This window comes from Coenobita brevimanus, chromosome 39 (assembly GCF_032717465.1).
Source record: "Coenobita brevimanus isolate Jiangsu-jjx chromosome 39, ASM3271746v2, whole genome shotgun sequence".
Classification (NCBI taxonomy): Eukaryota; Metazoa; Arthropoda; class Malacostraca; order Decapoda; family Coenobitidae; genus Coenobita; species Coenobita brevimanus.
In genome coordinates, this window is record NC_136992.1 from 3,676,910 (window position 1) to 3,703,743 (window position 26,834).

The 26,834-nt window shown below is 42.3% G+C and overlaps 1 protein-coding gene across 1 annotated transcript; it reads left to right on the forward strand.

Annotated features, from left to right (window-relative positions):
• Positions 1-26,178, forward strand: LOC145396717 (hemolymph clottable protein-like). The gene is made up of 15 exons (XM_080270003.1): positions 1-60; positions 901-1,035; positions 1,415-1,480; positions 2,246-2,346; positions 4,867-4,968; positions 7,831-8,002; positions 8,453-8,626; positions 9,627-9,734; positions 11,858-11,935; positions 13,170-13,354; positions 15,935-16,100; positions 17,335-17,544; positions 23,210-23,398; positions 24,724-24,817; positions 26,141-26,178. The coding sequence occupies exons 1-15, from the start codon at positions 1-3 to the stop codon at positions 26,176-26,178; spliced, it is 1,878 nt and encodes a 625-aa protein (XP_080126129.1).
• The last annotated feature ends 656 nt before the right edge of the window (positions 26,179-26,834 follow it).

Genomic DNA, 26,834 nt, shown 5'->3' on the forward strand with positions numbered 1-26,834 from the left:
ATGGGACTGCAGGCTGACCTCACCATGCAGGTCACGGAGCGAGGCGAAATTATCCTGAAGGTAAATCCACTACACACATACAAAGGCAATATGGCCCTAGTGTGAGTGGAGTGTGACCCTAGTGTGTGCAGTGTGACCCTATACTCAGTTTTTTTTATCGAGGCGAAGATGCACTTGACAGATTGATGATTATTGGCTGAATGCAACATTACTTCATAATCTAGCATTATTAACTGACAACAAATATCTGAGGGGGAAATTTGGGTTAGTAAATATTTTTTGGACATGTTGCATTCAGCCAATCATCATCAACCCGTCAAGTGCATCTTCGCCTCAATAAAAAAAATGGAGTATAGTGTGTGCAGTGTGACCTTAGTGTGTGCAGTGTGACCCTAGTGTGTGCCGTGTGATTCTAGTGTGTGGAGTGTGACCCTAGTGCGTGGAGTGTGACCCTAGTGTGTGCAGTGCGACCCTAGTGTGTGCAGTGTGACCCTAGTGTCTTGTGTGACAATAGTATGTGCAGTATGACCTAAATGTGTGCAATGTGGCTCTGGTGTGTGAAGTATGACCCTAGTGTTTGCAGTATGACCCTAGTGTGTGCAGTATCATTTAGCGCTTGCAGATAGCTAAGGAATAATCAGTTTGACTACCCGTATCCTGGGTTTCCTCTAACTTGGCCTAAAATTTCCATTTCTCCATCTTGACTGCTGAGTGATGACCAGGTTAACTCGAAACTATAATGCTAGTTACGAAGTGCTATGGCAGGTATGTAGAGCCATGGCATTATGATTTTCTCCCATCCAGCTATATGAAATAAACTGTAAAAGGACAAAAATTTGTGCCAAGTTAAAGTGAAAATTGGTATAGCAAAATAATATAGCGTTACTCTGACGTTGACAGATGAGCAACGTTGGTATTGGGTATTTCAATGACGAGCTGCACTGCGACCTCAGCGCCCCAATACCCATCCAGTACCACCCCCTGAACAACGAGGACATCACCAAAGCCTTCACTCTGCACCTCAATGGAACAAAGGTACACAATGGGTGGGCGTATTATGAAGGATAAATTATACTGTTTGCTTTTCCTTTTTTTTTTTTTTTTTTTTGCAATAAATAAATCCCCATAACAGTGAATTGTTTGTAATCAGATGGAATTTTGCTTGTTCATATTTTTTTCCTTCATTTTTAATCACTAGCTTGATTGCATAGTTGTTTGGCTTTATGGGGAAGATGTAAAAAAAGAAATAAGCAAGCAAGGTTACAGACATGTACAGTTCAAGAAGTTATATGAATACGAAACATTACTAGAGGTATTCATAAAAGATCTTAACCCATTTTTAGCTGATCAAAATCCGTTGCAGTGATTTTTTTTGTTTCTTAGATCCGATGTATTTCATATCCACTGTGTGCAGATGACGCTGTGTTGCTTGCTTATAATGAACAAGATCTTTGGATATGACACGCGGCTTTGTGAATATGTAAATGGTATTATCTTAAAGCAAATGTTGATAAGAGAAAAGTGATGGTTATTGTAAGAGAAGATGCTTAAAAGTGTGGCGTGGTAATGAAAGGAGAGAGATAAGAATTGGCGAATTACTTTATGTAAAGGGCCTCGGTACAAATATAAAAATGAAAGACGGATGAGTAAAGGAGGAGGAGAGTAGAGAGGATCGAGGATGTAAGGTGACCAACGCACTGAAAGCCTTGTGACGAAACTGACTCTGTAGGGTCTCAGAGGCTCGTATGAAGCCATAGTTATGCTTAGTTTAACATATGGGTGTGAAACTTATTTATGGTGTAGCAAAAGTAAAAAATGGGAGGTGAGAGCAGTGGAAATGGGGCTGTTAAGGAACGTTCGTAGAGTGTGCACAGTAGAAAGGAAAAGAAAGTCATGAAAGACGTGGGATAAGGAAGTCCATGGATAACGGAGTAGAAGAGAGGTGCATAGATGGAATGGCCATATAGAGAGAACTGCAATAAACAGGGTGGTTAAAAGGATAAATGTGAGTGAATCTGGGAATCTGTGAGTTAGTCTGAAGGTTGGGAGGAAGTACAGTAGGCAAAAAAGAGGTGGATGGATGTGGTAAATACGCTTGAAAGAAAACGGGGAGTATAAACTGAAGAAACGAACTGATAAGGGAATCCCCACCTCCTCACCATCACTCTTACAATTACTGGCATCACTGTCGTTGTTATCATGACCACCATTAACTGTGCACGTAACCCGCCTTCACATGCCACAGCTTAGACACATGGGCACGCCCGTAGAGCCAGCCTGGGTCATCAACATCAGGAAAGCAGTGGCCAACATCGTCAGTATCCCTCCGCTGCTGGTTAGTTACACGCAAATACAACTTCTTTATTTGATTCTTCTGTGTTTTCCTCTGTTTACTAACTTCCATTCTCTTCTTCTCTCTTCTTCCCTCCTCTCCCCTCTTTTCTCTTCCCTTTTCTACTCTCCATCGTCTAGATCTCTCAGCTAGTAACATTCTAATTTATTCTTATTCTTGCTCTCCTGTCCTTTCCTTTCGTCATGTCTCTTTGTTTCTCCTCTCTAGTTTGTCCTCTCTTCTCCTCTCCTCCCCTCTCTCTTTTACTCTTCTCAGCATCAAGATTCCTCCTCTGCATGTTAGCAATACAGTCCTACGGTCTCTTGTTTCTATTCTTATTCTCTTCTTATTCTCATTATATATTTAAGTTAATTTTCATTCTACTTCTGTTTTTATAATTATTTTATATGTTTAATCTCAGTTCTTATGCTAATAATAAAAATTGTAATTATAAATCTCATCCTTCCCTCCTTTCCTCGCTCCTCTCATATCATCTTGTCTCATCTCCACCAACTCTGTTCTTTTTTCTCTTCTTTTCTCTTCTCTTCCCTTCTCCTCTCTATTAGGAATGATGACGATGATAATGATGATGATGATGATGATGATGATGATGATGATGATGATGATGATGATGACGTATTTGCTTTCCAGGGCTACAAGACCAACCAATTTTCCTTCATGTTAAAGGAAGACACGATGGGTGGAGAATGTGAGACATGGTAAGGCATGGAAAAGATATTTGTACAATAAACACACACACACACACACACACACACACACACACACACACACACACACACACACACACACACACACACACACACACACACTCAACTATTTTCCAAGATCCGTCTGAAGAAAATAAACAGCTGGCAAAACACAGTGGGATCTTTACTATACTCCCGTCACCTTAACTTGGCCCAGATTTTCGTCCTGTTGCAGTTTATTTCACTTAGTTCAGTGGATGAAAATGACAGTATTGCGGCTCCACATCCTCTCCATAGCACTTCCTCATGACTAGCATCGTATTCTAGAGTTAATCCATTGCTATAACTCAGCATTCAAGATGGAGAGAGGGCAACTTTAGGCCAAGTTAGAGTAAAAGGAGTATATATGTGTGTCTCGGTTCAGATTTACCCATGTATGTAAGTTCGTCAAATGATGCCTCTCTCTTTCTCTCTCTCTCTCTCTCTCACTGCATCCTTAATATTATCCCTTCAGTCCGAGGACATGTTTTTAAAAGTAGTGAATGGTGCTGACAGACGATTTTACTCAGCTTGGGAGAGGCTTTAATGAACCGCTAATCCTGCCAGAGCTAAATAAAACCGTCTGTTGGCTGAATGCAGTCGTCTTTTTGGTCCCTCCTAAGCTGAATAAAATCGTCTGTTTGGTCTCTCTTAAGCTGAATAAAATCGTCTGTTTGGTCTCTCTTAAGCTGAATAAAATCGTCTGTTTGGTCTCTCTTAAGCTGAATAAAATCGTCTGTTTGGTCTCTCTTAAGCTGAATAAAATCGTCTGTCTGGTCTATTCTTTGTTAAATAAAATCATCTGTTTGGTCTTTCCCAAGTTGAATAAAATTGTCTGTTTGGTCTCCTCTAAGCTGAATAAAATCGTCTGTTTGGTCCCCTAAACTGAAAAAAAAATCGTCTGTTTAGTCTCTCTTAAGCTGAATAAAATCGTCTGTCGTTTCTTCTCGGCTGAATAAAATCGTCCGTTTGGTCTCTCGTACTCCAAATAGAATCCCATGTTTGGTCTAAGCCTAATAAAATCGTCCGGTTGGCCTCTCCTAAGCCGAATAAAACCTCTAAGCTGAATATAACAGTCTATTTTGGTTTCTAATCTGTATAAAACCGTCTGTCTGGTCTCTCGTAAGATGAATAAAATCGTCCGTGGTCTCTCCTAAGCTAAATAGTATCGTCTGTTTGATCTCTTTGTTAAATAAAATAATCTCTTTGGTGTCTTCAAGGCTGATTAAAAGCTCCTTTAAGTCTCTGTTTGGCTGTATGAAATCGTCTATTTTGCCCTCCCTAGGCTGAATAAAATCGTCTGTTTGGCCTCTTCTTTGTTAAATAAAATCAACTGTTCGGTCTCTTTTAAGATAAATAAAACCGTCTGTTCGGTCTCTCTCCTAGCCTGAAAAAAATAGTCTGGTATCTTCAAAGCTGAATAAAATAGTTTGTTCGGTCTCTCCTAAGCTGAATGAATACGTCTGGTCTCCCTTAACCTAAATAAAATCGTCTGTTTGGTGTCCCTAAAGCTGAATAAAATCGTCTGTCTGGTCTCTCTTAAGTTGTACAAAATCTCCTGCCTGGTCTAAGCTGAATAAAATCGCCTGTCTGTTCTCTCTTAAGTTGAATAAAATCGTCTGTTCGGCCTCTCCAAAGGTGAATTTAATCATCTGTTGACTGCATATAATCCCTCCTTAGATCAATCACAGGTTAAATAAACGTCCCCTTAAAATCGTCTGACTCCCCTTCCTCTTACAGGTAAATAAAAATCGTAAGAAAATCGTCTGACTCCCCTTCCTCCTACAGGTACTCGCTCCTGAAGCTGTCGGGGTACCAGGCGATTTTGGAAAACCGGAGGCAGGAGGCGACCATAGAGGAGGATGCGCAGGCGACGGCACAGGCGGGAAGGTGGGTGACGGATGGATGGATGGATAGATGGATGGATGGATGGATGGATGGATGGATGGATAGATTATAAGAGTGACAGGTGGCTGGCTGGATGGATGGATGGGGAGATATACTGATAATTGGACAGATAGACATACATATGGATAGACAGACTGTTTGGATGGATGGATTGATGGACAGATAGACAGAGGTAGATGGATGGGTTGATGGACAGATGGATGGATGGATGGATAGATAGATAGGAAGATATATAACAGATAGATAGAAATACCGACTGACTGATTGACTGATAGGTAAGTAGATGGAGAGATACACAGATGAATAGAATCTGATTAATTGACTGGTCGAGAGATTGATGTATGGATAGATGAGTGGATGGACTGATGGTTAGATTATATACAGATTGATAGACAAATTGATAGGTAGGTGAATGGTTAGAGAGTCATATTAACTAAATGGGTGGATGGACTGATGGTTGGATGAATGGGTGGATGGACTGATGGTTGGATGAATGGGTGGATGGACTGAGGGTTGGATGAATGGGTGGATGGATTGATGGTTGGATGAATGGGTGGATGGACTGATGGTTGGATGAATGGGTGAACGGACTGATGGTTGGATGAATGAGTGTTTTGACTGAAGGATGGATAGTTGGATGAATGCGTGGAAAGATTGATGGATGAATGGTTGAATGAATGGGTGGATGGGCTGATGGATGGATGGTTAGATGAATGGGTGGAAGGATTGATGGATGGATAGTTGGATGAATGGGTGGGTGGACTGATGGTTGGATGAATGGGTGGGTGGACTGATGGTTGGATGAATGGGCGGATGAATTGATGGATGGATAATAGATTGAGAGATAGATAAAATGATGAATTACAAGTCTGATTCACTGACAGATTGACAGATATGTGTTGAATGGAAGGTTGATGGATGGACTGCAGATAGATTGATAGATAGATAGATGGATAGAGAGAGAGAGAGAGAGAGAGAGAGAGAGAGAGAGAGAGAGAGAGAGAGAGAGAGAGAGACAGACAGACAGATCACAGATATAAACACCTATAGATAGGTTGACAGGGACAGAAAGACAGATGGACAGATAAATAGATAGACTTATAGATAGATAGCTAGATAGATTAACAGAAACAGATAGATAGACAGACAGACATATAGACAAACAGATAGACAGATTGATAGATAGATAGATAAAAAGACAGACGAACAGATATGAGTAAACAGATACATAGGTAGACAGAAGACAGACAGGCAGATAGATAGATAGAGATAGACAGATGGTGGGTAGATAGGTAGACAGGCAGATAAACAGACGGACAGATAGAAGGATAGATGGTCTGACTCACTGACTGATTGACAGCTGGATGTTTGGGTGGATGATGGGATGGACTGATAGGTGGGCTATAGATAGATCAATATAAAAATAGACAGATGGATAGACATTTTGATTCAGTGACTACAAGATGGACAGGAGGAAGGATAGTGACTGGATTGCTGGATAGACTGTAGATAAATAAGTGAAGACATGGATCAGGGACAAATATAGGGATGCTGAATAGTAGGCTACACTATTTGTTGTTTATGGATGGTACGGCAATAATTTTCCAAGCAATAAGGCAACTTCAACAGCCATACTCTTTTTTCTTTAACTTGGTATCAGTTCACATCTCCCCATCTTGACTACCGAGTTGTAACATTAGCTGAACACTTTAATATGATGTCAATCATGAAGACGTGCTATGGGAAAAAAAGGTAGAGTCGTAGCATTGTCTTTTTTCTGTCACTTAGCTACGCGAGAGAGACTGGCAAAAGGACGGATATTTTGGCAACGTTAAGGTGAAAAGAGTATAATATCTAAGTCTGGAAGAGTTTGTGCGAGGAGGAAATCGAATATGAATGCAAGAGACAGAAAGGTGGTGAGATGTATCAGAGAGATAGAACACAACGGAATGAGAATAAACCGGAATAGGAGGAAAGTAGGAGACAGTGAAATGCTTTATAGATATGATAGTGGAAAGAGCATCAAATGGAACTCGGTATCTGATCTGAAAAGGGACAGAATTATTAGGGCGTTGAGAAGTGTGTGGAAGGAAAGAGGGTGTTTGTTCAAGTGATGATGGATATTTTTAAAGGAACAGTGGTGATGACGGTGTTGTATCCGTATGAGGCAGGGGTCCTGAATGTTAGATACCGAGAAAGGGTGGAACTGTGGCAAATAAAGTACGTGTCTAAATGGTGGAAGTGTCGAAAATAAAGTCCTTGTCTAAAGTTTATATGTGGGGTGAAGTGGTCTGACAGGGTGTGAAATGACACTGTAAGAGAGAGCTGTGGAAACAGACACAGTATGATGGATAGGACAGATCAGGGTGGGTGAAAATGGTATGGCCGTGTGAAGCGAATGGGAAATGAAAGACTGATAAGGAAGATACAAAGATAAGATGTAGAGGGAGTGAGAGAAGAGGGCGACCGAGGAAAATTAGGAAGAATGACATGAAAGAGTATTTTCTAATTAACAGAGAACTGGCCATCCATGAGGGTGAGAGAAGTGTGAAAAAGTTGAAACAGAGGATATTGGAATGAAGTAGTGAATGCAGGGATAATAGGCAGGAACTGAAGCGACTTTATTTAACCGAAAATCAGTAGAGCTTGGCTGGGATTGGCTTAGAACTGATCTGGTGCAGGCCAGTGCAATAGACAAGTGATAAAACGAGTGTATATAAGTAAATAAAGATGCTTGCTCCTCTTTCTACCGCCACCCCGCAGGAAAGGGTAACAGTATCTTTATTTATTTGTCTGTTTATTTACGTATGTGCTTTTCATTTAGTTATTTTCTCTCTATTCCAGTTACACCTCCTCCAAAACCAGCAGCGGAGGTGTGAAGCAGCGTCCCGGCTCCAAAACCTCCTCCAAAACTTCTGCCCCCCTGACCTCACCTGTGGCCGGCATCAAGCGCGATTTGTGGACGATGACCAGATCTGTTAATTATGAGTCCTGTCGTGGCGGCTTCTCCTTGAGGGTTAGTAAAAGAGAGAGAGAGAGAGAGAGAGAGAGAGAGTAGTACCATAAGTAGTTGTAAAAGTTTTCCGTAACGCTCCCAGTTGTTATGGTATATCGTTCTGTTATCCAGGGTGGTCCGTAAATAGCACTCCACTGGAAACTCACCCGGCGGAATCTCCTGTGCTGCGGGAACGGTTCAGTCTGCTGGTGTGGACGTGGGTGTGGCAGTGGGAGTAGGAAACGAAAAAATGATACAGGATAGACATTGATGACGCTGACTGAACCTACCTGCATCCCTCAGTTTGTTGATGTGGGCGCGGGTGTGGCAGTGGGAGTTGGAAATGAATAAATAATGCAAGATAGATATCGATAACGCTAAATGAGCAGTTCCCGCAACACACGAGAAATGGCTTAACGGAGTGGAAGAGGGCGTTATATGTGAATCAAACTGTATAATCTGTCTCCCCAGATCCACGGCAACAAGGCTGCGGGCGAGTCCATAGAGCAGAGTTCAACGTCACAGTACCTGGTGAGGGGGGAGGTGGGGGAGTTCAGGCTGGAGAGGGCGGTGGTCACAGGAAGCATTACAGTGTTCCCAGACCCACGTGACCAAACACACTTCATCACAGCCATCACTAACCAGGTATGTATAGCACACTAACTTAATTAACCCCCTAATGATTGGGAGAACTCTAGTGTCTTATTCAAGCTAAAAACAGACAGTTATCTTCAACTAACAATGTGTGTGTGTGTGTGTGTGTGTGTGTGTGTGTGTGTGTGTGTGTGTGTGTGTGTGTGTGTGTGTGTGTGTGTGCAATTACAACAGCAAAATATTGTAACTTTTCTCATCATCATCCTCGGCCATACTAATTATCTCATGTTGAGTCTTTTACTAATGACGTGGCCTAAAACTACCATCTTCTCTATCTTATGGTGCTGGAAGGGGACGCCTTCACTTGATGGCACCAAGTTAACCAAACGGCTCCTCTGCCTAATTGCATAAACAGTCTTCAACTCCCTACTTCTGATCGGAGGATGGTGGATGCAAGAGGACAGCTTTACCCCTCACTTCACTGGGTTCACATTCAGATGGGCCTAAGGTTGATGCTGCTACTACCTATCATTCTGAGTGTTCACCTGTAACAAGAGATTAACACTAGAATATATTGCTAGTCAAGAAGAAGCGCTGTGGAAAGGATGTAAGGACGGCCTTACATTGTCACTGAGCTGTAACAAGAGATTCGAACTATATTATGCTCTTAGTCACGGAGAAGCACAATTGAAAGACTATAAAGATACTGTAGTCTACTGTCTTATTCTGCCACTGAACTTCAACAAGAGATTAACTCTCGAATACACGTATTATGGTGTTAGCTAGGAAGCAGGGTTATGGAAAGGATTTAGTGCCAAATTACTGTACTATATTACCATCGAAAAGCAGCGGAAAATATGCTGAAGAGAAATGAATATCATCCCGAGTTAGGCCATGTCCACATCAAATGCTTACTGACGCGGGTGGGGGTGGGCGAGAACATCTATGGGTTACAGTGAGGCAGAAATCCCGCCCGCACCAGCAAGCTTTTGGTGTGGACTCGACCATAGGTTAGACGAACTGTAATTGATATGCTGTGTTCTTGTGACAGACACTGGAGTTGGTGGCCGTCAGACCCCTGCGAAATGAGATCCGCCTCGGCTACAAGCGAGCTGCAAGGTTTAACACCTACTTCTCTCCTCAATACCTGCCTGACGGGGTAAGTACAACTCCTTCTCGGCCCGTATTCTCTGCCCCTATTCCATATCAGTTACTTAATATTCTCGTAGGCTTGGAAGGCTGTCTACCAACTATTCCCCAACAGTTTACTTAATATTCTCGTTGGCTTGGGAGGCTGTCTACCACCTATTCCTTGCCAGTTTATTTAATATTCTCGTAGTCTTAGAAGGCTGTCTTCCACCTATTCCTTCCCAGTTTATATCTGCCTCTGTCACGTTAGTATTTACTTTAATATCATTCATACGATGTCGACAGCAAAATTATAGAAGGAGCACACACCACAAAAAACTAAGCGTCTGCCTTCTTGACCCCCGTGCTGGGAATAAAGGGTTAAGTTATACAGGGCAGAGGAGGAGGATAGGGCAGATATAGGGCACGGGAGGTGAAATAAAAGATAGTGACAGCAGACAGAGGAATGGTGTAGATCAGAAGAAGGATATGAAGTATAATACAAAGACGGCAAAACAGAAGAAAGTGTTAGTTAGGCAGTATGGTGTAGGTTAGGAGGAGGCTAGAGCAAACACAAGGCACAGACGATGCAACAGAAGACAGTGGTAGTTGACAGTGGCGTGGTGTGCATTAGGAAGAGGGTACGATAAATGTAAGGTACAGACGATGCAACAGAGAACAGTGGTAGTTGACATTGGTGTGTAAGTTAGGATGAGGGTACGATAGATTCAAGGCACATACGGTGAATTCAGTAGTAGGGTGTAGATTAGAAGAAGGTTAGGAGAGACACAAATCACTGACGGTGAAGCAGAAGATAGTAATAGTAGGCAGTGACATGGTGTAAGTTAGTAGGGTAGAACAGACACAGAACACAGACGATGAAACAGAACACGAAGAGTAGACAATGGTCAGCTTTAGGTTTGCTTATTTCAATTTTGTGGACAGGATTTGATCTGTGTGTCCACCCCACAGACTCAGTGGCAGTCAGTGGGCCTCGGATCCGTATTTTAGGTAACATAGGAGGCTTCGTGGCACCTCTTCCTTACTGATTTATTTTCCATCTTTATCGTTTTAATATTGGCACGGTTTGGATCAATAAATTATAAGAGAATATTGAAGTGTCATGTGTTGAATAACTCATGAAGGAAGAGGTGTTACGGGATTTCCAAGTGCTGCGTAGAGTACGACCCTTGAATAAGCCCTTTGAGGATATCTATTAAAACAAAAGTAATATATTTTTACAGTATTGAGAGCACACCAGCTAATTTTGCTCACTGTATTATTTTTTCTCTCTGTGTCTTTTCTCTTTTGTGTTATTTTTCTCTTTTCTGCCTTTCTGTCTCTTCTTTTTTTCCTTCTTTCCTTTTGCCACTAAAATACATACTCTAATTATATTGTGAAAAACTTGATAATTGCATGAGTAGTGGGAGCAGCTGCAACCCCAGGCACATAAGTACGTGAACCCAGTGGACTGCAGGCTGGAGTTATCATTTTCCTGCAGTCCATGAGTCTCTTCTGGAGGGACAGGGAAGGAAATAGTGGACGTTTGTATAACTAGGCAGTGGGGCCACCTGGTCATATCGGTGCCACCACGTGAAGGCGTCCCTCTCTAGCACCAACTGCATGAGTGAAGACAATGTATAATTCATAAGGAGATTCTAAGCTACAGTAACTTTATACACATAACCCCTGAGTTTTTACAGACAAGACATAATGTAAACTTTGTCCTTCCTCTTATTCACGCCTTCTCGGGCCGGTCAGACTGGCGTACTCAGTTTGTTTCCTCCTTGTCCCTGTTCACCATGCAACACAACCGCAGGCAGACTGAATCTGATAGTGTTGTGCTTTGCCAGTATAGATTCTTTAATAACTCTCGTGCAGTTGATAGCCAGAAAATCCAAGCCCGTATTCTCGTCGGTTAAGGAAGCTCCCAAACACCTCTTCCTAAGCGACTTATTTGCTTATTACAGCTTACTGTGCTCCGTGATTCATAAATCATTCTAATATCGCCGTACTCTGCCAAGATAACGGGCAAAAGGATAGTAACTAGACGTATCCAAAACTAAATCGCTAAGGAAGAGATCCTTGGGAGCCTTCTTAACTGATGAGGATACGGGTAAATTCTTCTTCTTGACCTTGACCTCTGACCCATAGGAACCCGGACGGAGACCCAGTTTGACAGAAGCGCTAACAGGTGTACCCTTGACGCAGGAGACGCTCAGTAACGCCCAGGTAAGATTATATTGTGTGAAGGTAAGGCGTATCCAGGAGAGAGGGAGGAAGAGTCGTTGCTGAGTAGGGATAATCCTTAAAAGTGGAAAATAAGCGTCACTACTAGGTTAAGTCTTTGAGGGTCGTGGGAAGGCAGGTTGTTACTGAGTAGGGACAAGTATGGAGATAGGATAATAGGCAGTGATGCTTGGGTAAGTCTCTCATAATCCAAAGTAAGGTTGTGGGGAGGGGTGTCGTTACTGAGCAGGGACAGAAGCACCCACAGATGTCTTAAGATATTGATGCTCAGGTAAGATTCCAGTAAGGTGCTCAAGTACAAAGACAAAATGCATGAGGGTAGGTGGGAAGAGGAGTCGTTACTGAGTAGGGACAACTAATATGCCAGGAGGAGACTGAGGAGCGCAGGATATAATATGGTGAAGGAAGAGTACATCTGGCACAAGATCAAGATGCATGAATGTGGATGGTGCGTAGCGGCAAGAGGGGTCGTTACTGAGTAGGGACAGAAATACATTGAAGAGTTTATGAGGATGTTAATAATAATAATAATAATAATAATATTAAAACTAATAATAACTAATAAAAAACAATTACAATAATAATAATAATAATAATAATAATAATAATAATTATTATTATTATTATTATTATAATACCTTCACTAAAGCTTCGTATCTTTAATTTTCTTCTTGCTTCTGTCTTACAAATTGTTAATCTCAGGAGAGTTCTCTAGTGCTGAAAGAATTAATGAAGGTTATATAAGATGTCTCACAAGATTTTGGAGACTCTTAAGGAGGTTATTCTAGGCCCATGTCAACAGAGGTCATGGAAAAGCATTATATTTAGGTGAGGCACATAACTTTTTAGACCGGCAGTGGCAAGGTGGGTTCGAGTTCCACGCAGATTAGGGTGCATTACGGTACGGTGCTATTACAACCTGTCTTTGATATGTCTGTGTATGTATGTATGTATGTATCAGTCACTCAATCACTCAGTCAGTCAGTCAGTCAGTCAGTCTGTCTGTCTGTCTATCTATCCATCTATCTGTCTATGTACTAATACTCTACCACCACAACCACAACCACCACCACCACGACCTCCACCACTACTACTACTACTACAACGACTACTACTACAACAACTACTACTACTTCTACTACCACTACTGCTACTACTACTACTACTACTACTGCTACCACTACTACTCCTTCTGCTACTACCACTACCATTGCAGGATCTGGTAGTGTCCTATGTGAAACTCCTAGCGCAGTCTCCGATTGAGGAGGCCCCCGCTACACATACCCTGGTGGGCTATGCAAGGAAGGCGGTGGACATCCTAGCAGACTTTACACAGGAGGAGATCGACGTGGTGGAGTCCAAACTACCCAAGGATGGCGAGCGGACCGACCCTCATATGCTGTGAGTATGCGGGAAATATGTTGAGGTTATATTCTACTATACTACGACTATGAGGGAAATGAATCGATGTTATGTTCTGTTTACTCTTAGCTTGGCCTAAAATTGCCCTCTCTTCATCTCGAATGAGGAGTAACAGTAGTTTAAAAGTAGAATACGATGCTATACCCCTCTTTCTCTAACTTGGCCTAAATTTGCCCTCTGTTCATCATCACTGCTGAGTTGTAGCAATAGATTAGCACTAGAATAGGATGACAGTCATGAAAAAGTGCCACGGAAAGAATACAGAGCCGTAACAGTCTTTTTCCACCACTGAACTACGTGAAAGAAGCTGTAAAATGACGGAAATCTGTACCAGGTTTAAATAATTATAGTCACGAAGAAGTTATATGGAATGGATGTAGAGTCATAGTATTGCTTTTATCTGTCAAAATAAGTTGTGAATAGAAGGGGAAATGTTGATATTAGGGTTTTTTTTTGTCATCTGAGGGAACTGGGTCACTACTACAATTCAAATACTAAGTCGTAGTTGCAAGAAATTCCATGAGCTTTTGTTATGAGGTAGGAATGAGTCTCCTTGGTTACCAGCGAAATCTACCCTCCAATCTAATGACGCTCGGCCATCAACTGAACAATTAAAGGTTGGATTATTTATTTTTCATTTTTTTTTTGTTAGAGTCATTACTCTACAGTAATCTAAAATGCGAATATGACTGACCTGAAGGAGTTACACACATCTCTCTCTCTCTCTCTCTCTCTCTCTCTCTCTCTCTCTCTCTCTCTCAAAATCGTTCCCTCAAAAGCAACTGAGGACAAATCCTGAAAGCTTGTGCATATAATTAAACCTTATAGTAAAAGAAATTTTTTGACCCTGGAAGGCAGAGGTATCTGGGTTAAGGTCAGCCACGATGTTGAAGTCATGCGCATCCACACAAGATGCGAACGGTTGCGGGTGGAAGCTTTACATTGCTGAATCTAATGCATGTGACCGCACTGGAGGATGGCGGGTGCGGGCGGGAACTTGAATGCGTCGCAGTGATGTAGAATTATCCTCCGCAACCACCCGTGTCAGCAAGCAATTGCTGTGGATGCAGCCTTAAAAGAAAGTCATAAAAACGATTTCCTACAGAGCCACATGACTGAGTTTCCTGTCAAAAATATCCTTATATGCAGGCCAAGTCAAACGCCAAGGCCCCCCCAAAATAAGAGGCCATCCATACACTGTGATATGTGTTCAGTTGCGTGCTCACCAACTCCAGCTAATTCCTTGAAGGGGGTAATAATTGGAAACTGTTATGTGTGGAGTCTTTCATGAATCGTCAGGGTGAGGCAGTTTTGGCAGTTATACCCCTTTTATGTATACTTAGCCCAAAATTGCCATCACTCCATCATGACTACTTAGCTGTAACAATAGTTGAACGCTAGAATATGGTGCTGTTTGCTAAGAAGTGCCATGGAAAGTATGCTGAGTCGTACCATCGTCTTTTTCCACACTTCACCTACGTGAATTAAGATGGAAAAGGACGAAAAAGGGCCAGGGTGAAGTAAGGCAAGTGTAGTGTTACCGATGACCAGATCAGAACAGTGACCTTGATTACCTACTAAGGTCATGGTAAAAATTTATTCTTCTGTGCAGAAGTTGTAGCAGCCGTGGCTCAGTGGGTCAGAGCGCTCCGCTCTGACCGAAGGGTCGGAGGATCGAATCCACCCAAGGGTCATTGGTAGACACACAGTGTAGAGATTTGAGTCTCTACACTGTGGGTAGACATGAGGAAGTGCATCCGGTCATAAAATGCTACACGCTCCAACCCTACCCAGGGGCAACGCCTTAGCCCTTCGGGAATGCCTGGTGTAAAACCAAATTCTTCTTCTTGGTGGAGAAGTATATGAAAGAGGGAGCTGTGAGCTGCAAAGAGGGCAGTCAGATGGCAGAGAACAGGATTATATGGACGCAGTTCGTTTATGGCCACTTCATACAGGATTAAAACATCTGATGATTATCTCTCTCTCTCTCTCTCTCTCTCCTTTATATATATATATATATATATATATATATATATATATATATATATATATATATATATATTACACAGTGTCCCCGGAGTTAAGGCAAAAAACTTTAGGAAATGATAGATGGTGGAATTCTAAGCAAAAAATGTTATATGAACATGTGTCCAAATCTTAACCGTTAGGGAGCTACAATTACTGATGTCCCTATGGGCAAATTATGATGGAGACCATTTTCGCCCATAAGGTCATCAGTAATTGTAGCTCCGTCACGGCTGAGATTTGGACACGTGTTCATTAACATTTTTTGTTTAGAACTGCCTCAGCTATCATTTCCCAAAGTTTTCGCTTTAACTCCAGGGACACCCTGTATATATATATATATGTATATATATATATATATATATATATATATATATATATATATATATATATATATATATATATATATATATATATATATATATATACTCATATTAACGCGATAATGTGTAAATGTTGAATGTGTAAATGCTGAATGTGTTAATGCTGCGCGTGTTCATCCTGACTGTGTTAAATGTTGTTCTCTGCACCCAGGTTCATTCTGCAGCACCTTGTCATAGGGACGGGCACTGAAGCGGGTGTTAATTACATCTTGAACAAGCTGGAGAAGAGAGATACCTTCAGTATTGACGTCTACCATATTTTGTACCTGGATGCTGTCACTACCATCAAGAATCCTGCCATCATACCACGGTTACTTGTACGTACATGTGAGAGAGAGAGAGAGAGAGAGAGAGAGAGAGAGAGAGAGAGAGAGAGAGAGAGAGAGAGAGAGAGAGAGAGAGAGAGAGACCCAAGTTGAATGAAACTGTCTGGTTACGGCAATGGATTAGCTTTTGATCCTGTTTATCTATTAATAATTAATCAATTAATTAATTAATTATTCAATAAAGCTTTGGAGTGGCTTGTCATCCTCACAGGGGCAGCCTGACTTTCCTGTCTAAAATTTTTCATAAAAGTTCGGCTAATATTTCATCTCCTGTACTTCTCACTCTCCTCTGTCAGCGAATATTCGTAAGGTAGAATACACTTGCTATGAGTCTGTACCCATAGATGCTGCTCATTGATGTGATATATCAGGGAGAAAATGAGAGACATGCTCCAAGAGTGAGGCAGAGGCATCGAATTTTTAGACAAAATTTTGTCCCTGGCTATAAGTGTGAGCAAGCCTTTTGGTGTTCTGTGACCTTGTCCTTACTGGTCGTGAGAGTGACGAACAATCCTTAAGTGTGACGCAGACGCAGTGAAATAACAGACGAAATATTGTACCTGACTGTTTAATCCTGTGCTAAGAGAGACCTGGGATGCTTCTCTACCTATACATGATTCAGAATCGGTATATAATGAGCCGAGGAGGACAGTGACAGATGCTCTAAGTACTGTATATCATCAAGCAGACACAGTGGAATAGCCTAAGTTCAGATAGAATTGATATATTTCACTGTCCATAAATGATTCTCTTTGATATGATGTGACAGGGTGGAAAGTGACGGACATGTCGTGGGTATCAAGGAGTAACGCCGGAATAATAGGGTAATTCTGCCTTGTCGATATACAGTAATCCTATTCTGAGAGGGGCTTGATACGATTCTCTGTAAAGTATTTTATTTACTATAATGTGTCTGAGAGGATACTGACATAATAAAAGGCGATCTTTTCTCCTTGACTGTGTTTCATAAGCTGGGAGAGGCTTGATATGTTTCTCTGTCCAAAGCTAATTTATGTGTTAGGAAGGAAAGTGACTGATGTGCCTAAGGCATCAGGCAGATGCAGTGATGTAATAGCCAAACTTACGTATTCAAGAAGATGTGATGTGTTTTTCTGCCCATAAATAATTCTCTTTGATATGATGCGTTGGGGAATAAAGTGATGGCTATTGGCTAAATTTCAAGTAGATGCAGTGGAGAAATTTTGTCTCGCACCGTATATTGCAGGACCTGATTGTGAAGCCGCCCAACACCACAGGAAGTGCGCGGATTGATGACCCTTTTGCGGCGATGAACATAGCCAAGTTGGTCCATGATCTGTGCCTCAGCCCAGACAAGGAAGAGTCCATCACCTACACCCCCTGCGACACCCACCACACTTGTGACGCAAAACTTGTCCTCAGTACTTTCCTCCCGGCGCTCAGAGAAGACTTGCAGGTACGTCAAAGAAGGAGGCAGAGAACGAGATGGAGGGGTAAGGTACTGTCGGCATCAGTACCAGCCCTATCACCTCTCCTGTTCTTCTCCCCAAGCACTTTGAAAATCAGTCTAGTGAATCCTCAACAACAGACACTGATGAATTCATTTGTCCTCAGATAGGCGTCATAAGCGTCGTTTGCTGCAGGTTCACCACACTGATTTTCAGAGCCTGTGGAAAGAGAGAGAGAGAGAGAGAGAGAGAGAGAGAGAGAGAGAGAGAGAGAGTATATAATGCAAGGGAGGAGCACGAACACCTGCGACACACACACACACACACACACACACACACACACACACACACACACACACACACACACACACACACACACACACGTTCTGTCCTCACTACTCTCAAAGGGTCTTAATCTAGTTCTGTTAATTTATCCATAACCAGATTCCTTAATCCCGTAATGGGTGACTGCAGACAAATCGCCTCCATGCCGTCCTGTTCTCTGCCATTTGGCTGCCCCTCTCTCCAAGTCAACTCCCCCCCCTCCCCTTTCTCATATATCGCTCCACTCCGTCTCGTCCTTCGCCTACCCCCCATCTAATTCCCTTCCACCTCACTCACATGTATTCTCCTAGTCAGTCTCTCATTCGTCATCCTCTCCACATAGGCAAACCACCTCAGAGTATTTCTCTTAACGCTTTCAGTCATATTCACATCAATACTACATCGCCCATTTATTCCCCATTTGTCTCCATGTAACTCCACATGCTTCTCTTAAACAACTCATTTCCTCTGCCCTCACACTTGACTTGTGTCCTTCCAACAGAGTCCAGGCTTTATTTCCGTAATCTACTTGTGGAATGGGAATCACAGTAGTGTCATGCAGCGACTTTTGTGTGTATGTTTTTGTTACATCCATGTCAATTTCCTATTACTTACCAGTGATTTCAGTGAATAATCAACCTTTCTCCCCTGTTGTTCTCCTTCAAGCACTTGCTCCTCTGAGATTCCACCCATGCTTATTACACTACCCTAGTTTTTGAATGCACTCACATTCTCCATTTCCTCGCCATCCATCCTCCTTGTGCATTCTGTGATATCATTTCTCTCAAAGACCATAACATTACGCTTAACTACATTCACTTTTAATGTTCCGTTTCGTACATACACTCCCAGATTCATTCACCAAGACTTGCAGCTCACATTCAGCATCACTTAACAATACAATTTCGTCAGCAAACAACAGCACAGGAAACATCCAGTCACTACCTTCTTTCACTTGGGACATTCCAACATACACTGCCCTACCTCGTATCTCTTTAAAACTCCATCCATATACAGACTGAACAACCACGGACACATGACACACTCCTGTTTGGTTCAACACTCAGATAAATTAGAAGCTCCCCCAAGGGGGGACTCACAACATCCGCGAGCCGTTACATATCTAGCGCTGCTCGGAATATGACCGTGACGTTGACCTACTTTCACCAGTTTCGAACTCGTAGATTTTCATCCCTACTACACACCTGTAAAATTTTGTGATGATATCTTGAGCGGTTGCGAAATTATTGTGGTAACAAACACACAGACCTTGACCTATTTTCACCAATTTCGAAATATTGATCGATTTTTTTTCCCTACTTCATACCTATAAAATTTTGTGATGATATCTTGAGTGGTTGCGAATTTATCACGTTCACAGAAACACGGACAGATGGAAGAAAGACGGATAGACGGACACTTTGAAAACAATTCCAGCTTCGCTATAGCGGCTGGTAAAAAACTCAATGCATTTTCTACACGCCATGCAGCTCAGGCTTCCTCATACATATTCTTCACATAATTCAGCAACTTCCCATCTACTGTATTTATTATACATGCCTTCCATATTCCTTGTCTATCTACTCTGTCATATGTTTTTCCCAGATACATGGAGGCAACATATAACGTCTTTTCCTTCTCTAGGTATTTTTCCGCTCAGCATCTTAGAACGAACATCTGACCTACGCATTTCTTCCCTTCCTAAAACCACTTTGTTTTTCTCTGACTACTTCCTCGATTATTTCCCTGACTCAATCGATTAGTAACCTACCATATATTTTTCCTATTATACTGAGAAGACAAATGCGTTACCAAGCCAATCTACACGTCTTCCATATCCATTCTATCATCATCTCTCCCCGCATTCCAACATCTCGCCACACTCCATCACTTCCTGGGGCTTTCTCCATTTCGACTTTCTTCATTGCTTCAGCTACTTCCATCCTACTGATCTCTTCCTCCCTACTCGCCCCACTGTTCCCAAGCATTCCCTTAACTACTTATACTTCCGCAACTTTAATTCTCCATATTCAGCAGTTCCGTAAAGTGTTCTCTCCATCTGCACACTTTTTTCTCCCCCCTCCGCCAACATTCTTTTTTAACTTTAACTCCTTTACTGCTTCCCTTAACACCCTGTCTTATTTTCTTGACCTCCTTTCAAAGCAGTTACGTACATCCCCTTCATATTACTTAGATATTTCTTCCAAACTCCTCATCCACTCTTTTCTTACGCTCTCTTACTAGTCTTTTCGCCTCTGTCCTCTTCTCTGTATACAGCTCTCTTTTCCGTCTCATTCTCCATCTCTCTTCTTTCCATCAAGTCACTATATGCTTTCGTCTTCTCTGCCACAGCTCGTTTCACTTCATCCTTCCACCACGCTGTTCCTTTCACCCCCTTACGCCTTCTCTTCACCCCACACACTACCTCACATGCTAGACATACTGTACATCTTACACACTCCTTCCTCCTCCTCCATCTGCTCCAAATCATACCTAACCACTCTCTCCTCCACTCCCCTCTTGTATTCCGTTTTTTTTTTTTTTTTTTTTTATTCTTCTGGAGCCTCTCTTTTGAAACCGTAAGAAATTTCGTGGCAACCGGTTTTTTGTGATTTATTACGTATATCCATGTGTTTCAATTTTTACACATTTTTAGTACAGACATTGCTTCAGCCACAGTCAGGAGGATTTAAAAAAAAAAGTGCAAAAAGCATAATGAATCTATAAGAACAAGGTGTTACGAAGCCATAAAATTCAATTCAAATACAACCAACTTTCTGACACAAACCGTCCGAGTGTGTGCGTCGAGGTAGAAGTGAAAAGGATACACACTGTTTCAATAGGCCACGTTCTGCGCACACCTAGCCACCACAGCCATCCAAAGCCTGTAGCCAAACAGCGTGCTCCAAGAACCACCACCAGACATACACCCCTCAGAAACGTCATTACCCAAAGAGACACGAGTACACCTAGCCAGACTGTGATACTCCGCTCAGAAACTTTCCTTCACAGAGAGACACAAGTACACATAGCCAGACTGCGATACACCCGTCAGAAACGTCACTAACTAGAGAGCCCTGAGTACACCTATAGGCAGACTGCGATATGGCTACCACCCTTCCCTGCCACAATACTAACACAAAATACAACTCACAGAAATCCATTTTCTCCACACTTTAATGCAGACCTAACACAACGCAATTACCCACACTTACGGTACATAGCACATATACCACACTGTCACAAAAAAAAAATCCCTCAACAAAAAACAATTCCTCACCATAGCGTCAATAAATGACTCTGGGAGCGACCGGTCGAAGTCGCCGATTTCCTCAAGACACTGGGTTCACAGCGAGATGCGGCTGGAATTACAACAACAACAACAACAACTACAACAACAACTACAAACTTATGTGCATTCCTTTTTCAGTGCCTGATATGTTGTGCTGTACGTGACAGTGAGAAAGAAAATGCTTGGAAGACGGCATTATGAAAGTGTTTTTTTTTCTTCTTCCGACTTACAAGATCATAAAATTTGTGCTCAGATATGGCTGTAGTCCGTTCACCTTTACCTGGCAAAGATTTTCGTCCCATTGCAACTTATTTCACGTAGTTCAGTGGCAGAAAACAAGAAGATAACAAAGAGATGACTTCTACATCCTATCCATAACACTTCTTCGTGACTAATACCATATTCTAGTGCTCATCTATTGTTATATCTCTGTAGTCAAGATTAAGAGACGGGGCTTTTAAGACAAGTTAAAGTAAAATGTGTATAGTATTCTAATTAGGAATGGAGGCTTCATAGCGATTTATTATGCCAAATACACGTTGATCTTTCCTTAATGTTTCTTATATATATATTTTTAGAATCGATATAGTTTGCCTCAGAAAGGTTCAGTCAGATACAAAAGTCTATTCACCTCTCCTGTCTCTCTCATTGTTGGAGTCACAGATGCTGGAAAGCTGTAGTGGACAAAAGTACAGAATTTATTACTAGAGCTGATTCACTTAAACTTGGCCCGAATTTTGTCGTTTTGTGGCATATTTCTTGTAACTCAGTGGCAGAAAAAGACAAGACCGTGGCTCTATATACTTTCTGTAGCACTTCTTCGTGACTAGTACAAGTTTCTGGTACTAATAGACTGTTTAAACTCAACATTCGACATGGAGGGATGGCAATTTTCCCAAGGTAAAGTGAACAGAGTGCATCCATGAATGACTGATAATTTGCCTCTCAGTACATCACATTCAAAAGATTATAAATCCAATGATAAACAGAGGCAGGGAAGCAGAACGAGGTTTAGTTACGAGCGAGCGAGCGCGGCGGACAAAGCGATGTTTACATTCAGCTGAGAAATGAGCGGCCCGACACGACCCGGCCAGGCCCGACCGCGCTCGTGTACAGAGGCTAATAACTTCTGTACTATGTGAGATCGAGATGGGATTTTATCAGGAGGAAGTGGATACATTCAAGAAATTTTGTTTTTAACTATATATTTACTTATGAAACCAAAGAACCCACTTGGAATCTCAGGTTTCTAAGGGAATGTACCCAGGACTTGACATACTTCTCTAGGAAATCGATATAAAGCACTATGAAAGTGGCACATGCATGGTATGAGTTGTTTTTCATTGTCATATGTTGATTTCTCTCTCTCTCTCTCTCTCGCTCGCTCGCTCGCTCGCGCGCGCGCGTGTGCGTGTGTGTGTGTGTGTGTGTGTGTGTGTGTGTGTGTGTGTGTGTGTGTGTGTGAGGGAAAACGTGAGAAAGTAAATATTTTAGCTCAGTTATTCTTATGTTACTGTTCAACTACGTCACTAGAAATATTGACAGTTTACACCTAAATGAAATTATGAGGATAGGCGTATGTACAAACGCTCGCTTGCTCGTCACGCGCTCACAAAGCTTACTTCACTGGTATTAGACTGTACTGGAGATAAAACGCTGTAACATGCAAAATGAATCGCTAAGGAAGAGGTGCCAAGAAGCCTATGCCGCCATTCAATTTCAATCTCCGTGTGACCGCAAGTTAGCACGTCCAAACCTATTATCTAGTGGGAAATAGGATGATGATGATAATTATAATGATGATGATGATGACAATGATGATGATGATGGTAATGGTAACAGTGATAATGATGATAATGGAAAAGTTAATGATGATGATGATAATCTAGGTAACAATGATGACAATGGTAATGATGATGACGATGATAATGATAACGGTAATGATGGTTATAATTAAGGAGATGCATAATATTAATGCTAATAATCGTAATAATGATGATGATCTAGATGACACCCACCCAAATTATTCTTTCTCAGCATAACCATCTCTCCTTTAGAATGTGGAATTGGAGGAGCGTAGGCGCGTGACCATATTGCAAGCCTTATGCAACCTTGGCACTCCGACTGCAATTGATATCTTGCAAGACGTCATTCTGGGCATCACCGGGGACGTAACAACACGCATGAGAATCCACGCTCTCTACTGTCTCGATGCCCACCACATGCCCACCATAGCGAGGACAACGGTGAGTTATTGAGAGGACAACGGAGAGTTACTGAGAGGACAACGGTGTATTACTGGTAGAGTGAATATTAACCCACAGTAGCTAGGACAACGGTGAATTACGGATGAAGGGGACAACGGTAAATTACTGGCGGAGTAAATATTAGCCCACAACAACGAGGACAACGGTAAATTACCGAGGACAACGGTAAATTACCGAGGACAACGGTAAATTACCGAGGACAACGGTAAGTTACTGAGGACAACGGTAAATTACTGATGACAATGATAAATTACTGATGGAGAGGACAACGGTAAATTACTGATAGAATGAATACTACAAATAAGATGGCTTAATTATACAGGGTGGTCCGTAAACAGAGCTCTGGGTATCTCATTTATCAGGGGAACGGCTCATCCTGCTGGTGTGGGCTTGGGTGTGATAGTGTGGTGAGAGAGAGAGAGAGAGAGAGAGAGAGAGAGAGAGATAACGCTAACTGAGCCGTCTCCACAACACGAGAAATCGCTTAGTAGGGTGCTATAAATGGACCTTCCTGTGCTTTTCCAACTTAGTCTTTCTACCTACAGACGATTTTTTTTTTGGTGTAATCCCGCTACCTACAGATGAATTTTTTTAGTTTAATTTTGCAACCTCCAGACGATTACCTAATGTAATCTTGCTACCTACAGATGATTTTCTAGCTTAATCCCGCTACCTACAGCTGATTTTTAAATATAGTTTTGCTACCTCCAGACGATTGACAAATGTAATCTTGCTGCCTACAGACGATTTTTTAGTTTCCTCTTGCTACCTACAGACGATTAACTAATGTAATCTTTCTGCCTACAGACGCTTTCTTGTTTAATCTTGCTACCTACAGGCGATTTTTTTAGTTTCATCTGCTACCTACAGACGATTTTCTAGTAAGATTGCTTGTTTGTAAGTTACTCTACTCTTTTCACTCTAATCTGGCGAGAGGGATGGGGAGTCCGAGGATGAGATGAAGGGGTGGAGGGATGGGGTGGAGAGGTATATGAGGGGAGGAGTGAACTGGAGAGAGGGCACTGTGATGGCAGAGGACAGGGTGACGCTTGAGAGAGAGAGAGAGAGAGAGAGAGAGAGAGAGAGAGAGAGAGAGAGAGAGAGAGAGATTACATCACTGTTATCGTTTTCTACTGATACCCTGCATTACAAGAGTATTTACTGTTAAGCGCGTCCACACCAAATGCTTCCTGGCGCTGGAGGGTGCGGGCGGGTGTGGGTAAGAATACAGTGATGCAGACCTCCTCTCTCTCTCTCTCTCTCTCTCTCTCTCTCTCTCTATCATTCTATTTCTCTTTCCCCAGATCCTAAGCTTCCTGACACCCATCATAGACAACATCCGTGAAGTTCCTGAGGTCCGCAGCCTTGCCTTCCTGACGATGGCCACGTGGAAACCAGGTATTGCTTTATTTTACTTTACTAAACTTCTTTGTTACTATCTTCACTCTTACTAACACTTCACAGCCAGAGAGAAGAGTGAACAACCCTGACTTCTTTCCATAGCACTTCCTCGTGACTAGCATCATGGACCTTAACTTGGGAGAGATTTTCGTCCCTCTGCAGCCTATTTCCCGTAGCTCATTGACAGAATAAGGCAATACTATAGCCCTGACTCCTTTCCTTTACACCTCTTCGTGACTAGCATCATGTCTTAGTTTTAACCTTTTGTTATACTGAAGCATTAAAAAACACAGATTGCAATTTTACAGCTAATGAAGTAGGGTGTAGACTTCATAAGATTATTTGCCTGTTTTTTAAATCACCAGTCACAAGTGGTCATTTACAAGTTTTGGGCTACAGGAAGCCGAAAATTTCGACGTTAATAATTTTCGAAGTATTAGCATAAATCACCTTTAAAATAGGAAAAAATGCCGTGTGCAGATAACACTGGCATAACATGAAGTACTTGCTGGACAATGGTATGCATCGATTTAGCCGTGTACAAGGAAAGCAGCATATCAAAGACCGGCCATCGTTTCCCAGTGTTTGAGAAAATGCATATTCGTTTCCTTATGAACGACTAAATCAAAGGTTTACTTTGTTCAGCAAGTGTTTGATATTATGTCAAAGCTATTTTCACACGGTACTTCTCTATTCTGAACCCGATTTATGATGATACTAAGATTATGTCGATATTTTGAATTCCCTTGTAGCCTAAAATTCGGAAGCGGCGACTTGTCCACACTGTTCACTTTAAGTAAGCGTGAAGTTGTCATCTCACCATCTTTAGTCTTGTGATGCAATAAAAGATTAGCACTAAAAATATGGTGCTAGTTACGAAGAAGTGCTATGCAACAAACCGAGGGGGCTGACCTGCCTAGCTAAACAACCGTCTCCCATTTACTTTCCTATCGCCCGAAATGATGATGGTGGACTGCAGAAGAGAACTTAGCCCTGCAGTCCTCCTGGTTCACATTCAGATGAGCCTGGGGTTGCTATTACTATACCCTACTTGATTGACCTGTGCAGCTGAGATGTACAGGGAGAGTAGGGTGTGTTTGATTCGCGGCTGCTGATTAGCCGCCAACGATGTAAATCTACAGCTTTTCTCTGGTGGTGACCCTAGCTCAGACGTTGTCGGGTGTGGAGGTCTGGCCGTTCTGTCTCGAGATTTCGACTCTGTTCGATTTGCTCTTGAAGAATTTCGTCCAGTTTACTCACTTTTGCCAGTTTGGGGACTTAGTCTCTGGTACTGAGGAAGATTTTTGAACGTTTTTCCAGGTTTTTCTGGGACTCTGTCTCAGATTGCCTGGGTGTGACTGAGAGAGAGTGTGTGTGTGTGTGTGTGTGTGTGTGTGTGTGTGTGTGTGTGTGTGTGTGTGTGTGTGTGTGTGTGTGTGAGTTTGTGCTTTTTTTTTTTTTTTTTTTTTTTTTCGGCCGCCGTTAGTGTCTCTCTGCGTGGTACGAAGCCGAACCCTGAAGGGGTGCCGTTAGGGCACTTCCATGAGGGGGGCCCATTAGGGGCTGGTTATAGGAAGCGCAGAGAGCGGCTCTGATAGAATAGGGAAGACCCGAAAGGGGCAGTGGCGGGGCCTCCTACGTCGCCCTTTAGAGGGCGGGGAGCATAGGTTGCCCGTCACTGTAGGGACTTGGCCGTTTTTTTTTTTTTTTTTTTTTTTTTTGAGTGATTGTGTGTGTGTGTGTGTGTGTGTTAGTGTGTGTGTAGTCTGTTTCTTGGGGAGTTTGCTTGCCTCAGTGCTATGGAGGCACCTCTTAGTACCCGATCTTCGGGTCCCTCACGCATCCCACGACCTCAGCCCCAGCGCTCAGGTTTATCTAGGCCTTCCAGTGCTAAGGGAAGTAAGAGGGAGAGACGCTCCTCCACGTCCAGCTCACAGTCCTCTGCTCCCATAGATCCCTGTCCCTCCCTAGCTACTGCCTTGGCTCCTGCCTCGGGCCCATTGCCTCGTCCTGC

Bases quoted from the DNA above. Each gene is read 5' to 3' on its own strand.
- LOC145396717 (XM_080270003.1), top strand. From the start codon at position 1: ATGGGACTGCAGGCTGACCTCACCATGCAGGTCACGGAGCGAGGCGAA. The intron at 1,481-2,245 runs GTAAATGGTATT...CACATGCCACAG, and splicing joins ACACGCGGCTTTGTGAATAT to CTTAGACACATGGGCACGCC. The intron at 2,347-4,866 runs GCAAATACAACT...TTCCTCCTACAG, and splicing joins CCGCTGCTGGTTAGTTACAC to GTACTCGCTCCTGAAGCTGT.